The following is a 15903-nucleotide window of genomic DNA, read 5'->3' as shown; positions in this document are numbered from 1 at the left end:
TTGCAAATAACATGCAAAACCAAGTATATTACAAAGCAAGTGTTGCAATTATTTGAATGTGTTACTCACTCAGCCCATTTTTCTGCATTGTAGAAGGTGTCACTCATTCTCATCAACAGATGAGCACCATATTTGTTTTTCTAAAAACTTTACGCGGAGTCGCACTGTTACTGCCTTCTGGAATTTTTATAATTTATTCCCAAAGCAATGAGTAATGCTCCCTTATTAAAAGCAAGTTAAAAACTCCTAACTCGGCGTGCCAAACTGTCTGACTCTTTGAAACACTGTCTCAATAAATGAAACATTACCGAAGCCTCTGATTTTGTTACAAAGTTGTCTTGCACATCTCCCAGAATTACAAACTGTGCCTCGGAAACGAATGATCCCTCTCACAAATGAATTCCTCCTACACGTCTAACTCCTCCACCTCTTCCTCTCCTGTTTCTCTCTTTTGTTGTTTTTTTTCCCTCCCTCTTTCTCACTTCTCTTTCGATCTCTGCAGGAACAAAAGGATCAGAGTTATTCTACTGTGAAGACTGCCGCCACACGGATCAGTGTCAACAACCTTAAGCCCGGCACCACATATGTCTTCCTCATCCGCCCCTTCTCAACACCAGCTCCTTCCTCAGCCTTGTCTTCTTCCCCGCTCTCATCTTCCTCCTCTACGTCCTCTTCCTCTTCTACATCATCCTCCTCTTCATCCTCATCCTCGTCCCCGCCGCCCATTGATTACGGGGCGTACAGCACTCCCCTGGAGCTGCAGACACTTGGCGAGTGTGAGTAGCAGTTTTATTCCTCCTCCCCCTTCCCCTCCTTGATTTCTCTCCTTTCTCCCCACTCCCTTCTCTTAGCCCAGGCAGATTGGGTAGGCGTTCGGTGCAGGCACCTGGCCAGCCCACACAATGAGGCGTGCTGCTAGTGAGACAGATATGGGATGTGACTGTGTCTAAGATTATGTGTGAAGATTCAAGATATTAGCAGTAAGCCGTGAAATGTTTCTTCTTTGCGCCTGTTGATATAGTGTCCCTTATGCCACCTCAGGGTTTGGCTGGTATCCTTCTTGTTTCTTGCCTTGTACTTTTCACAAATATATTTTTTTCAACCATTGTATTTCTCCAGGAAGAGGAATGTTGAGAATTTATAGTATTATAGCGGTGTTGCTTCGCACCAGAGGGGTGCATTACTTTTGCAGAAACTTTTCTAATGTGTGATCGAAACGTTTTGTGATTCCTTGATACAAATTTAGGTCCTACCTCCAGCACTCTCTGTGCTCCTGATCTGACCACTTGCAATTGTGACTTTATCATGGACCTCGAAATCGCATCTAGCTGAAAAATTAATCTCCGTATCAGAATGACTGACAGTTGTCCAAGCTCTAATACAGCGAATTAGATCAGGAGTTCAGTCGGCACCATTAGGTGTCTAAAGCCTTGATTATACTCCGTTGTGGACACGGACAGCTGGAGACTCGATGACCGGGCAGCCATAATATCAGTTCTCTGCTGACAAGTCTGCGCGGTCACAAAAAAACAGCCAAGCGCACAGACATCTGCACCGACCTTCGCGCTTCCCGTGTTTTGACGACACTTTGTCACTCAGACCGAGCAGACCCGAGTGGACTCGTGGACGTGGAAAATGTAACTGAGGCTTAAGGCAGAAAAATTGACACGAGTGATGTGAACTGTGCACATGCCATCATGCACCCTCTCACAGCGTTAAAACAGTCTCTGTCTTAGCCTCATACAAGTTTCTCCTCTTAAAAGAGTTTTGACACAGTAGACTCAGTAGAATAGATTCAAATGTGTGAGTGGCTAAAAGCGGTGCTGACGTGCACAAAGACACTTCTTAAAGGTTTTGGCTGGCTGTCCAATTCAAGAAGTTTGTTTTTGTTATTCGTGGGTTCATAAAATCGCCCCACATACTGCATCACCAACTAACAAAGCATACAGCTTATTACATTTATCTGTCAATTAACTTTGTGTGGGAGACGGTGAATATTAATCAACACTGACATTTAAGCCTAAACAGCTTGGAATTGTGCTTCCCACTCAGTTAAGAACTGACCAAATCATGCATTACATGCACGAAGGTAAAGTAACAATGAAAACAAAGGAAAGAAACTGTAGGAAAACACATCTCAACATGTCGTCCTGTCAACCTTAAACCTGCAATAAAAGCTTGAAAATTACTGCATTGTTTGTGGCTGGATGTTTGACTCTAACTGTGCTTTAAGGTGTAGTTTAAACTAAAATGCAGTTTGGATAAGTAACATGTTCAGCGAGAGGAACCAGGTGTAGGTAGTGTAAGAAAACAGGATGTAGCAGGCGCCCACTGCAACACAGACGAGTTCAGCGAGCTCTAAACATTTGAAACTAACATGGATGAGAAATATTTAAAATATGAAAATGTGCATAATTGTATGTCAGCTGATACACTAGAGTATAAAACAGCATCTAGAACAACTACTCAGTGACTGTAAAGATGAGGCTGTTCTGTTGATGTCAGTGCTTCTTGTTTACTAAAGCAAAAAAAGATTTCTTCATAATTTGTCCTCAGCTCGTGTTCTTCTTCAGCTGAATGTCAGCAAGATCATGTGCACAAATGTCCCTGTGATTCTTTCCTAGGCTCATAACTGCTACTTATGTTGTTCGGTTAAGGTGTGTGTGTGTTTGTTTATATGTGTAATAACTATGTTTTGTTATTTGCAGTGGCACTGGCGTCCAGTGAACAGAATCCGGTGGTGATCATTGTTGTCGTGTCTGTGGCTGCCCTCATTATGCTGCTCTCCATGGGAGCTGGACTGCTCATCTGGAGGAGGTAGATATGAATATACTGATGTAAACATGCACACAGTAGATTAAGTCACTAGCCACTCCCTATGGTTCGTGAAGGCCTTCCCAGATTTTAGTATCTTTTTACACACTTCGTACGCATCATAGATTCAGCTGCATATTAAGTTAACCATCACATGCAGCTCCATCTTAATCCAGATTATAGTAATCTGTCTGTAAGAGAGGATCCTGTAAAAGGACTATACATTAACAGTGATTCTGTGTTGTGCAGCCACGCTCACCATCGTTTAATATGCAACATAAAGACATCAGCTTGATAATGGCGCTGTCCGCACCCGGGGGAAAATGTTGGCAGGGTCAAAACCTTCTTTGATCATTTTTTTGGCTCGAAGTTCATAGTTCTTTGCTCTCTAATTAGTTTCCACATAGAGAAATGGAGCTGTTTAAAACAGCTGAGATGAAAGGTTTAGGTAGTGTCACTTGTATAACGGCAGACACATGGTTTGCAAAGTGATTTCGCTCTACCTCTTGGGTTTACACTGAATCAAAGGGTCTTTTTTTAACGTTGTTTTATAATGAGAGTGGAACGTTCAGCTTTATTACTCTACCTTTTTCAGTAAGGATAAAAAACTGTTAAACTGAACTAACGTTTAACCTTAAACCAAAATGACTCACAGCTAATGCAAATTACTCTTCACGCTTCAGGGAAATCTTTTTCTGCATATTGCTCAGTTTAATTAAATTCAATTTTTGTTTCAAATTATTATAGTTATTATTGTTACTTATTTATTTATTATATTCTGTTTTCTTTTAGTACAGCTGGGCTTAAAGTGGCAGTCTGGTACAATTAGGTTCAGTTTGGGTCATTTTTAATGACGCAATTTAGATAAGATAATTGTTATGATGGAATGTTTTTAAAAATTGTAAAGTGGGGCATTGTGAGCTTAGGTGTTTAAGTAATTAATTGGACTTTTAGTCCTCAGGTGATTAGTAGATGTTGCTGCACATTTCCCTGCAATGACTACATTGGTGCCACAGGCTCATGCATTGCAATATATTGCTAAAGACAATGTAGGCAATCATAATAACTGACGAATACATATTAACATAACTTGCCAGACTTGAGTGTGTTGACTGTTAAACATTAAATGATTTTATGATATGGAAGCTGAATATCTTGTTGTGTAGTTACATGTTTTATTCAGCTGAGCAGACAAAGGGAGTGAGTGGATTTCTGCTTGTTCCAAACATGTTGCTCTTTGACTCATGCCCAACTCTGAATTCTACCATCTCACCTCAAATACGCCTACACAGTAACACACAGACTCGCAACTCTTACTGTACTCTCAATCATATATGCAGCACATGAGTAGAGGGCAAATATCTATTCCCACACAGTACACATGCACGCATATGTTTTTTTCTTCTTCCATTTGGCTGCAATTCAACTGTTCAGTCTGTCCAGCGAGATTTTCCAACACATTGTGCAAAGATTTGTCTGTATAGCTTTTGTTCATCCTCTTTTCTTTCTCCGTACACACACACACACACACATGGATACACTGATCTTCACTGAAGCTGCACTCTCAGCCATACAAAGTAAAGTGGGCTTTTTCCACAGCTACACTCTCTGTATGTGTGTATAAAGAGGGGCTGTGTTATAGACACCACGACCAATTCAAGATCCAGACAAACGGGGCAATGATGGATTCAGCTGGGCGAAAAACTGGGTCCTGTTCATTCACAGCAGCGTCATACACATTGGTGGATATCAGTCAAACATTTTTAAAGGAAAATATAGGAATGGATGTACAAACATTCGCAGACATAGTCAAGTGAAGACAACAGCACTGTAGTAGGAAAAGCATAAAATTCAACAAGGTGCTTATTCTCAGTAGACACATACTCTGACACACACACAGCACAAGTATTTAAATAAATTCTTGCTTTGAGGAAGGCAGCATCATGCCCTTGTGCACAGCCTCACAGTGAATAATAATGGTTATCTTACTCTTTTATTTCCATCACTGCATTCATTGCAAGTGGTCTCCATTGTTCATCGCTGCTGGACCATTAACAAGCTCTTCATGTTTTGCATAGAGACAAAGGGAGAATGGTGTGATGCCTCAATTACCATGTTCGTGTTCGCAAAGACAGCCAGCTTACAGCTATGGCTGGAGGGTCTCAGTTACATCGATCTGCCTGTTCACACAGACACATGCAAATGAGTTCCACTGCACACACATAAAGGCATGGATGGACACTGGCAGCGAAATGCATTTATGGCACATCACATTTATGGATGTGCCCTTGATGCTATGCACGGTCCTCAAACCTACTTCATTTTTCACTTTTAATATAGAGTGCGTTAGTTGTGCCTCTGTAATGGACATGGGGTTTGTCTCTCCCTCCTCTTAACCCCTTCTGTTCCTGCAGCTCTTAGAGTCCAAAAAAAAGGAAATTATTCCATTTTATTTACAAAGCGTCATATCAGGCCAAGTAAGGTAAAGACGCTACAATAATACAGAGAGAAAACCAACTATTTGACAACCCCTTATGAGCAAGCATTTGGCAACAGTGGGAAGGGGAAACTCCCTTTTAACAGAGAGAAACCTCCAGCAGAACTTGGTGCAGCAAAGGTTTGAGGTGAGGGGAGGGCGACAGGACCAGTGATTTTATTTTCTGTGAGTTGGTATGAATTACCATATGTGGGTACACCACTACAACAGATTGTGCCATATTTTACCGCATAATTGGTGTATTTAACTTTCTGCATCGACTATTCTCTTAGTCTTTAGATCTCTTGTGTTGGACAACCTATAGCAGTCTACTGATTAAGTTTAATAGTCAAAGTTACTATTAAAACAAAGAATATTTTAGCATTTTTGTACCAGAAGCCCTAGAATTGCTTCCCATTATCTTGCAATTTACGTATGCAAGAAAATTGCTTTAAGGCTCAATCAAATCTCAAAATAGTTGCTGATTGCTTTTATGGTAATACATTTACTGATGAACTGAGAAACTCTTGCAGCTCAGTCTCACCATTATAAAGATGTTATTTAAGCACAGGTTCATCATCAGTCATAGTCACTTACAGTGACATACAAATTATTATGAACGCTTATTAACATAAAGTGGTAATAAAAACAGATGAAAAGTGGAGGGGGCGTGATGAGATAAGAGAGGGTATTTTGTATTTTCTTCACTTTGAAACCTCACCTTGATGCTCTATCCTATCATTTACACACATACACAAAGAATCCAGTGGTGCTTGACAGAGTTTGATAGAGCCAGAGTTCCAGGGCATTGCCCAAACATTCTCCAGGAAGCCCAGGCTTGACTGGTCAGTGCAAGGATTGTTTACCCTTCACCAGCCACACCAGCATGCGTTTCTGTGTCTTCTGATTGAATGTGTGCGTGTGTGTGTGTGCGTGTGTGTGTTTTGGTGTCTGGTGAGTGAGTTACAAGTTATCAAGAACAGAGGATGGAGAGGAGTTCAAGAAGAAAGAAAGAAGCAGGAAATTAAAGATGAGGGTCATTTCATAGGGCTGATGACACTTGGTGACACAGTAAAAAAAAAAGTAGGATTCAAAGGGGAAGAGATGGGGAAGCTAAGAAAAAAGGTCTCAAACACAGCAGTGTATAGGTGCATGCATGTGTTGAACAGATCAGTGCTTTTATGTCTGGAAGTTACTTATGCATAAAGCCATTTTGTCAGTCTTGCTGTTTATTATTCACCAGATAGTGTTTAAATTAACACCTTTGTAAGTAATAACTTACAAATGAAGCTGAAACTATATTTGTCTTTATCTTTGTGTGAGAGTAGGTTTTAGAGTAACACTATTTATCTGCCCCAAGGGAGAGATACTTATGTGGTAGCAGGGCTCATCCGAGTAAAGCAAAACTCAGCAGTGGAATAAAGTGAATCTCATTATACTAATGGATAAAAGTTAAAGTGTTCTCTTTTTTTTTTTTTTTTAAATTACCTAATTTTACATGCATTTTGCCATACATATTGTAAATCTCCTCTGGCCTAATACCTCAGCTAGGATTCTATTCATGCTCTCTCACCTATTATTCTGCACCTGCATTATTCTAGGATATTTAGGCACGGAGTTGAAAGAGCTGACATGGAAGCAGCATAATTTACATGACATCCATCTCCTATTTTGTTTTAAAGTTCTCACCCTAAAGTGTGAGTGACTGTACCTAAAAATGTACAGCTGCATAAAAGTGCATGTTATTACTAATTTTATAATTATGATCGATTTTTGAAGTTGCCATAGAAATTGATTAAATTAAGCAAAGGCACACACAAAACCTATCAAACTATTCTGGCATCCTCGACCAGCCAGCTGAGGCCTTTCTGTGTGGAGTTTGCATTTTCTTCCTCTGGGCAGCAACTTCCTCCCACAGTCCAAACACACACACACACACACACCAGGTCAACTGGTGATTCTAAATTGGCTGTAAGTGTGAATGTGAGCGTGGACGGCTGTCTGATGGGAGCCCTGCGTTCCCCGAATAACTCGGATTTTTTTTGTGTAACACCCCCTCAACTCCCACTCGGAAAGTTGAAGCAGAACAACGTACCCCCGAGTTATCAATCCAAGATGGCGGCACTGAACATAAACAATAGTAAAGCTGTAAACTTTTAATCTGTACTGCCACTGTTTTGTATTTTCAACTCATTAAGTCATACGCAGAGCAGTGACTAGTCTTTATCTCTGAATATGTTTTTTAGCTCTAATAGCTTGACTATGCTAAGAATCCGCTAACTCGGGAATAATGTCGCTCACAAGTCCTGACATCTGAGTTCTGAGGTGTCTGGAACATGGCAAGAATCTTGGCCTGTGATATCTGCTTTAGCTCCCCTATGATGAAGATGAGGTAGATAATTAGAAGAAGATGGAAGGATGGACCTTTTAAAATAAGGCTACTTGGGTGTTTCGTTTGCAATGCTAAGGTTGTAGGAGCTTTAGCTTTATTGCCAGCCATAAGATGAGGTGAGATGATAGCATCAATAAATATTAAACATGTCCCCCACTTTGACAGGTATCAAGCTGTCACTCACTCTATCCACACATGACAAGGGAGTGGTTTTTAATTGGCTATCGATCAGATGCCAGGATAAGACGCATACATTCATTGGTGCCCTGGTTTCTTTTAGTCTTCTCCAGCTAACATAACCGGTTTTGCCAAAATGGTTAATCAGGGTACTCAGATTTTTTTTTGTTGTTGTTGTTGTGTAGAACATTTTTCTCTAAAACTATCTTTAAAAAAAAACCTCACTTAACCCATTCATTGCAATAACTATATGTCATACAACTAGAACAATCAACATTTCTTCTTCCATAGTTAATGCTATTCACATAACCAAAAGGAAAATCTACTAATTTGTTAAATATAGCAGCAAAATTTTAATGCAGTAGTTTTGCTAGTTGAGTTTTACAGAGATTCTACATTAAGGTTTTTGCAAAGGTTGTGAAACATGTCTTAAATAAACATTGTGTGGCATTTAAAACAGAAATTCCATCCACTTCATGCATATGACATAATATTAGGAAATGAAAATGCAGATTTGTCAAAAATAGAATTGTTGGCATAGCTCAATTAAATTGACAGGATTTCACAGATGTGAATAATGAAGTGTCAATCAACATGAAAAGTTTGTTTCCCCCCTCCCAAAGAACATATCTGCTCATGAATAGGGCTTAAAGAGAAAAGAAGTCTTGCCAAAGCTAACATTTGAAGAAGCTGAGCAGACAGTGACAGAGTTTGGCCAGAAATTTTAGCATTCTCCATCCACACATTTCCTTCTGCCATCTGGTTCTTTTGAAGTTGTGAAATTTAAAAATCAGTCCAGAATTCTTGTAATTCTAGTTTTAGAAATAGACTGCAAGGTCTGTTTACAAAAATTGAAAGTATATTATATGATTTTTTTTGTACTGTATGTTTACTTGATAGCATCCACTGTATTCCAGTGATTAGATTTTAGAGAAAAATCTGTTTTGGATCCAAAGTTGTGTTGAATGACTAAATTCATGAAAAGAGCCAGAATTGACAATGGCACCCCCTCCTTGTTTTCTTCCCAGCAGCGTCTGCTCAGGCTCTTCCAATGTAACTCCTGCTAGCGTGGTGCTGCTTTCGACCTCCTTCTCCACCCTTCCTCCTCCTCCTCTTCTTTCTCCTCTTCCTCCCTTCACAGAGCTGATGCCCAGGTACACTGGCATGTCTGTAGTCTCTTTCTCCCTGCTCCCCTAGCCCCACATTTCTGTCTCCTTTCATTTCCTCATACCGAGAGAATCATAATAACCATTTCTTTCCTTTTTCATGAAGCGGTTCAGCACAGTTTTATTTATATCCTCGCCACTGCGCTCCACCGAGATCTGAAATCAAACTAAAAATGTAAAGGCCAGTCATATTGAATTCATACTCAATAAGAAGCAACCTTCCAATGAGTACTACTTTGCATCTGCTATTTCATTTTTGTCACATATATGACATTTCAGAAGAAGATAGGGAAATGGTCACATAAATCAATTTATGAGTCTTTTTCATGCATCCCTACCACTACTCCTGCTACTACTACTTTCTACTACATCCTTCTTTGGTATTTGGTATTAGTATTCATGCTTATTAGCGTGTTGTCACTCCTTTAACTCCTTATGCCTAGTGTATCATATTTGATACATGGGTTTTTGTGAGTTTTTGAGACTTTGTCTCTAATTTGAATGTATATTTTTAAGCAACAAATTGCAAAAAGATGCCAGATGTAGCAAATATGATAAAAATTAAAACTCATATATGCTAATTGATATTAACTCTTATTTTTTAATTTGTCAGAAGGTTCAATAAGCATACTATTTTAAATATATATATATCAATTTCTGGCAATTATTTAATGAGTACAGGGCTTAGATGGTTGATTTATCCTGCTGTGTGTCCTAGCTTCTGTTTTTCTGTTACTTTTCTAATCTCTGAGATGCATATTTTTCGTCTCTCTTTGCTTCTTCCGCTGCTCCTTGCAGTCTACTTTATAGGCTATACTGTGTGCCTCTTCAAGTTTCAACTTCCTTGCATAACCTTCTTCCCAATTATCCTCTTGTTCGCAACCTCTTATTTTCATGTCACTTCCTCTGCCTCTTCGTCGCAGCAGTACTTCCTTCATTTCTCTCGATGATTTCTCCACTGCTTTGCCCTTCTCCCCTTGCCGCGTTCGCTATTTGCTCCCTTACCTCCACTCCTCCCTTTGGTCTCCTGCATCTTGTTTCTCTCGGTACCGTGGTGCCCTCCATTCTCATCTTCCTCCCATTCCCACCCCTTGCTCCCTTTACGCTGTGCTCCCTTATCTATTAATTCTTGTCTCCTCTCTCCTGTCTGATATCTCCTGCCCTGAGGAGTTGTGGTGCATGTGTCTGCTGGTGTGTTTTGACAGACAGGGTCCTGACCTTGTCTCAGACCCAACTGCTACACAGGCTGAGGGATGTGTCAGCCTCACCCTCAGCCACGTCTCTCCTTATAAAAACTCACGGGGACATGCACATGCAATATAACAGGATCCTGTAAAGCGCACACACACACATGTGCGCCCACATGAATTTGTGCAGACACACTCATGCACAAACGCCACACATTAACATTGCCATGTGCACATACATACGACTGTCGTGCTCTCTGTATACTCCCTCTCAGCTGTGCACCAGCTCTTTGTGTAGTGCAGATATATTATGATGTTCACATTAACACATGCTTGCCTGAGCAGGTATAATATTGTACTTAAACATAAATCTACACCTCAGTGTCATCTGTGCTCGGGCCTTAACTGTGACACGTTGTGACTTCTTTGTCAAAACAGCCACAGCAGTCTTTGCTAGCCATGGCAGCAGAACGTTAAGTATGTTCCATGTTCACTTGTTGATATTATTGATGCAGATATACATACACGTCTGTTCTTTTAAAAGGCTTAGGCTAAACTGATTTGCTAAAGACCTGGAGGACGAGGCACTCTCAAGATTGGCATTTGAAGAAAACTTTCAGATGTTTGTACTTGACCTTCTCATTCCATATACAGCATTTAAATGTGCTATGCAGAAATTTTAAACTACCCCTCATTTCTTTATATTTTGCTTCCAAGGAGCGAAACTTTCTTGTAATGTTTTTGAAAAGGTTTTGAACACTTGGTTAAACAACTTGGTATACCTTAGCATAGTTTGCAGTGTGTCCTTAAAAAAAGGGAGCAAACTGGACAAAAGAAGGAACAGGCCTGAAACACTATCTAATGCAGATGAATAGTATCTGAAAGTCATGTGTATAAGAATTAGTGTTTAGCGAAGCCTCATCAGAAATGGTCTAATGGGTAGTGTCAAGATACCATTTTTAGGAGAGAAATACAGGTATACCAAATTATACAAAAACTGGACTGAAAATCAGTGGCAATGGCACTCATTGAGTAATAAATCGTTTTGGTTAAAATCATCAACAAAATCTATGGATGACATCAGGAGAGAGGTACAGGAGTGAGTGCCAACAGCCATCTGTAAATTACGATTCACGCCAGTGGCGTTGGAGGTCTCGTCAACACTGATGGAATTATGAACTCCAAAAAAACAAAATACAGTCAGATTTTGATCCGCCATGCAATGCCATCTGGAAAGCATCAGATTGGGAACTGCTTAATTTTTCAGTATGACATTAAAACCAAACCCACTGCCAATGCAGTAAAAGCACAACTGAATTGAAAAACCCAGACCTTACCATTACTGAATTATACAAACTCTGTTTCTGGCTTTCATGTTGTATTTCCATGTATGTTTGCGCATGCTCCAATAAGTCAGCGCAACATTTTCAGTTTTCCTATGCATATACAAAGAAATGAGAGGAGGCTTGAGACTTTTGCACACTTTTATACTATATTTTGGTATTTGTAGACTATATTTTATTGGAAACCGGTTGTTAGAAAAACTTCTGATGTTGTTAATTATATCCTCAGTAATTCTTTAGTCTTGTTTTTTCTCCATTTTTCTAATCTAAGTAAGTTTGTTAGTAGCCAGCCAAATGTTAATTTGTCACTGACAGTGTGAGTGTGCGTGGCATTTGTGTTGCATGCAAAGAAAAGAAAAAGAAGCTTTTTTCAGCCAGAAGCCATCAACAGTGAGATCCTATTGAGCTTGCTCCTCTTTAGGCCCCTGTGGTGACAAAGGATGAGGACAGTCCAGTTGCCAAAGTGTATATATATTCATTTCTTGGATGAAAAGTTATTCAAGGTGAAACAACAATAGTGTATCAATTGCAAGGCTATTGGTGTGAGTCGGTGGCACACTCAAATAGGCAGGATTGGCACTGAGCCTCGGACTTTTCTGATGAGTGAACACTTTAGGGGTCTTTATGAATGCTTCTCCACATCCTTTCTCCTCTATCAATATTCTCATTTTTGCTTCTTCTCTCTTGGCAGTTACTACTTATAACCATGGCTCAAGATAAAGAGCAGCTGATTCTGCCATTTACCTGTGTCTGCTAAGTGGGATTAAAAAGAAACTCTCTGATGACCGTCTCTCTCTTTCTTCGCAGGCAATGTGGCTACAGTAAGGCTTCTCAAGAGGGAGATGAGGAACTTTACTTCCAATGTAAGTGACAAAAGTGATGATTGTATTATACAGCATCACTGTGTCTGTATAAAAGTGTATGGGACAGGAGGCGGAATCTGAAAAAAGGCTTTGTCTTTTCCTATTCCAGTGCGGGAATGGCATGTGAACACACATGCCCGTGCATTACAGATGACTTTTGAGGCATTAAGTAGCGCCGCAGCCTTGATTCGCAATTCTGAGTGCATGCTTAGCCAACTCTGAGCACACTGACACACTCCATTAGGTGGTGTGTGCGTGGTTGAGTTTGATGGGGAGAGATTGAAATCAGGAGGAGGAGGAGGAAGATAAAGAGCCGGAGATGAGGGGAGGAAAAAGAATGGGGGAAAAAAAAGGCTAAAATCTCATGAACAAGGCAGGCAACAAGCGAGATTGTGCTTCAAAAGCAGAACAGTAAATGTTGTTGTTTTACAAGGTTGTAAATGCTTCTTTTTTTAACCTCTGGTCACAAAGCTCTTAATAGGTTTTTTGTTTGACAGTGACAGATTGAAACAAGTTTGACATATCTGTTCCTGTTTGTGTGCGGGTTTGCCTGTCAGTGCTTTGCTAATGTGGTGGCTCTGTGTGTGTGTGTGTGTGTGTGTGTGTGTGTGTTTTAGAGTTTATTTATGTGTGTATGCATGCAGAGTTTGCTTTCTCTCCTTTTTTTTTAATTGTGTGTGAGTGCGCAAGCGTGTGCTCGTGCTCATTTGCGTTGTTTAATCTCCCAGCATACTGAGCCCTCTAGAGAGGTTTGGAGCACTATGTCTGATGAATAATGAGCCGAAGCCATGCGAATGGGAATTAAATCTTCCCAAACAAAGACATGCCAACAGCTGACAAGCACGTAATATACACAAACACAGAAACACACCGAAACATTTTTGGCCTGCTTTTCAGAGACACACACACGCACCTTTCTTTCCGAAACTTGGACACCCATATAAACATTTTTTCCTCATTATTCAACACAAAAGTCCGTTTTGCGTTCCGTGCATGCAAACCCAGTGCAGCATGCTTTCGCGTTTCTGCAGGTCTGCTTTGTCCGAGAGCTGGAAGCACGCAAAGTAGTGGGTGTTATGATTTTTTTTTTCCCATCTGTTCGCCTGCCAGACTCTTAAAACACATTCTACAACCATATATTAACGCGTGAGGACAGGGGAAGAGAGACGAAAAGTGAATAAATGAGCGTGTGAGTAATAAAGTAGAGGAAGAAGGAGGGGAAAAGGAGGGTAAATGAGTGAGTGAGTGAAGGGCGCACTAAGAGGTTTGAGGGATGAAGTGTGATGAGGTGAACTGGCAGAGAAGGAGACTCATCATAAGTGACACTGCTCAGAATATTAGTTTTATGTCAGAGTATGTGACCTAGAAATATTCAGCACATATTCCATGAATGCGAGGAGAAGAGGCTCGTGACTCATTTGCAATGCCATCGATAGTCTGACTCTGCATAAGAGAGCGACGGCAAGAGAAGGTGTGTAAGGAAATGAACGGAGAAAGACACAAAGAAGTTTGTGTCTATAATGAAAGAAAATGTTCTTGAATATGTTTCAGTTTCCCTTCGAGTGTGCCTATAGCAGTAACTCGGTGAACCCTGAATCTAACCAGCTGCTGCAGTGCATGTGTGATGGATGAACATGAAAAGCTAAATGCTACAAAGGTGACTTTGCTAACAAAGCTATTTGTTAGTTAACCTTGAAAAGTTGGGTGTTGATTATAGTCAAGTAGACCTGCGACAGACAGGCGACTTGTACAGGATGTACTCAGCCTATGGCAACTGGTCCCCTCACAGCTCTGAATTAGATCAGCGGAAGAGGATGGATGGAAGAACATTCAAGCAGACTGACCTTGAACAGTTTATACTACAAATGCAGATTGAAGATTAAGTCCTTACTGGAGTAGAGATTTTTCCTGGTATGTGGGCATATGTATGATGTAATGTTGTATTTGTGATATTACGCACTGGGTTTTGAAGTCCTGCTGTGAAGCTTCAAGATGAGCGTTTCCATCTTTGCTAGAGGGGGAAAAAAACGGATATGGCAGGAAGGGGTGGGTCTGACTGTGAAACTGCGTGCTCATTGGGTAATGACAAGTTGTAAGCCAATGACTGCGTGGTTTCATACCACAGGTAATCCTCCATTTTGAAACATGGTATGAACAAAATTTACAAAATAGACTCAAAATGCGTGACTGGGCCCATAAACCCAGAGGTCAGCTGATTTCCCATCAACGTCTGTAAGACAGGAAATCTTTATTGCAACCACAAGTATCGCCATCTGGTGGCCTTTAGATAGAATGCAGATTTAAGGCTCAGCTTCATGTTTCCAACCCAGATGCTATGTGTTTTGTGCATTTGTGTGTGTATGTCTGATTTTAAGCTACTATAGGAAAGAACATTCAGTCCAACACTTGAATAAAATAGGTTTCATTTCTTTCATAAGTGCACTTTTGGCTTTGCGCACACACACACACACACACACACACACACACACACACACACACACACACACACACACACACACAGAGAAGCATATCAGCATGTGTGTTTGTTCGCACAAGTAAGCATGTGTGTGTGGTAGATCAATAAGCCGTTTTGAGGCAGCCAGTACAGTTTCCCTCAGGTCAATCTGAAACTGTAATCACATTTGAGAGCCTCTGTGCTGCTTTTGGGAGTACTACCAGGCCTTTTCCTGGAAGATTAGCCTTAAAGTGTAGTAACAGGAGTCAAAGGTCATCCAGCTGAGAGCTATAATACACTGGTTAATGGTCATTGACTACCTGCTGGCAAGTTTATTTTCTTACCGTTGGTATTCAGTAAGTACAACAGGCAGTTAGCTGATAAAGAAAACTAAGGCTCATTGAGAAACCAAGTAGTGTTTATTTTGTTGTGTACAGTCTAGTTGGAGTCGATATCCCTTTCATTTCTAAATGTCAGGTAAAATTTCCAATTATTGTGTCTCATTAGCCTCACAGTAGTGATTTTGTAGATGCTGGTAAAAGAAATGAGGCAATTTGTGTGGATATGTCAGAGAAAAATTATTAAGTAATTTTTGAATTACTAAGTTAAAACACATCCAGTTTTAACTTTGAAGTATTTTTGTTTTGGGGTTTGTTTTTTTTTATTTTCAACATTGCGGTTTGAGGGTTTCTTTTAACCTAGAGTGTGAAACTTACAGCAAAGGAGCAAGGCAACTATAAGCACCATGTGACAAGGGTTTCTCTGCCTCAGCATTTTTAAGTCTATTATGCTTGTCCCAGTTTCTGACTGAAGATTGTATTTTGGTCGTGTGTGTCTGTTATTTTGCCTGCGTATGTGTGTGTTAGAGCGATAACATTTTGAAAAGACAAAAACCCTTGTGGAAGAGCCGTGTGATCTGAATAAAGCCTTGTGGAGGAAACCCAGTAAGACTTGAGCACTCAAAGCCTTTGATCTTACTTTGTCTCCCAGGAGTTTGCAAGGTCACAACAAATAAAACGGAGAGTAAGGC

The 15903-nt window shown here is 40.3% G+C and overlaps 1 protein-coding gene across 1 annotated transcript in view; it reads left to right on the top strand.

The window, feature by feature from the left end:
- Positions 1-15903, top strand: part of LOC102207684 (ephrin type-A receptor 7) — a 56303-nt gene that overhangs the window by 29476 nt on the left and 10924 nt on the right. Inside the window, exons 5-8 of the mRNA XM_005754726.1 lie at positions 503-776; positions 2709-2817; positions 8888-9013; positions 12363-12418. Of these exons, the coding sequence (XP_005754783.1) occupies positions 503-776; positions 2709-2817; positions 8888-9013; positions 12363-12418 (565 nt within the window). The remainder of the gene's footprint in view (positions 1-502; positions 777-2708; positions 2818-8887; positions 9014-12362; positions 12419-15903) is intronic.

The sequence above is a fragment of the Pundamilia nyererei genome, unplaced genomic scaffold (assembly GCF_000239375.1).
Source record: "Pundamilia nyererei isolate P.nyererei 1_Seehausen unplaced genomic scaffold, PunNye1.0 scaffold00631, whole genome shotgun sequence".
Lineage (NCBI taxonomy): Eukaryota > Metazoa > Chordata > Actinopteri > Cichliformes > Cichlidae > Pundamilia > Pundamilia nyererei.
Note: the sequence above shows the minus strand (reverse complement) of the source record. Positions and strands in the feature narration are given on the sequence as shown.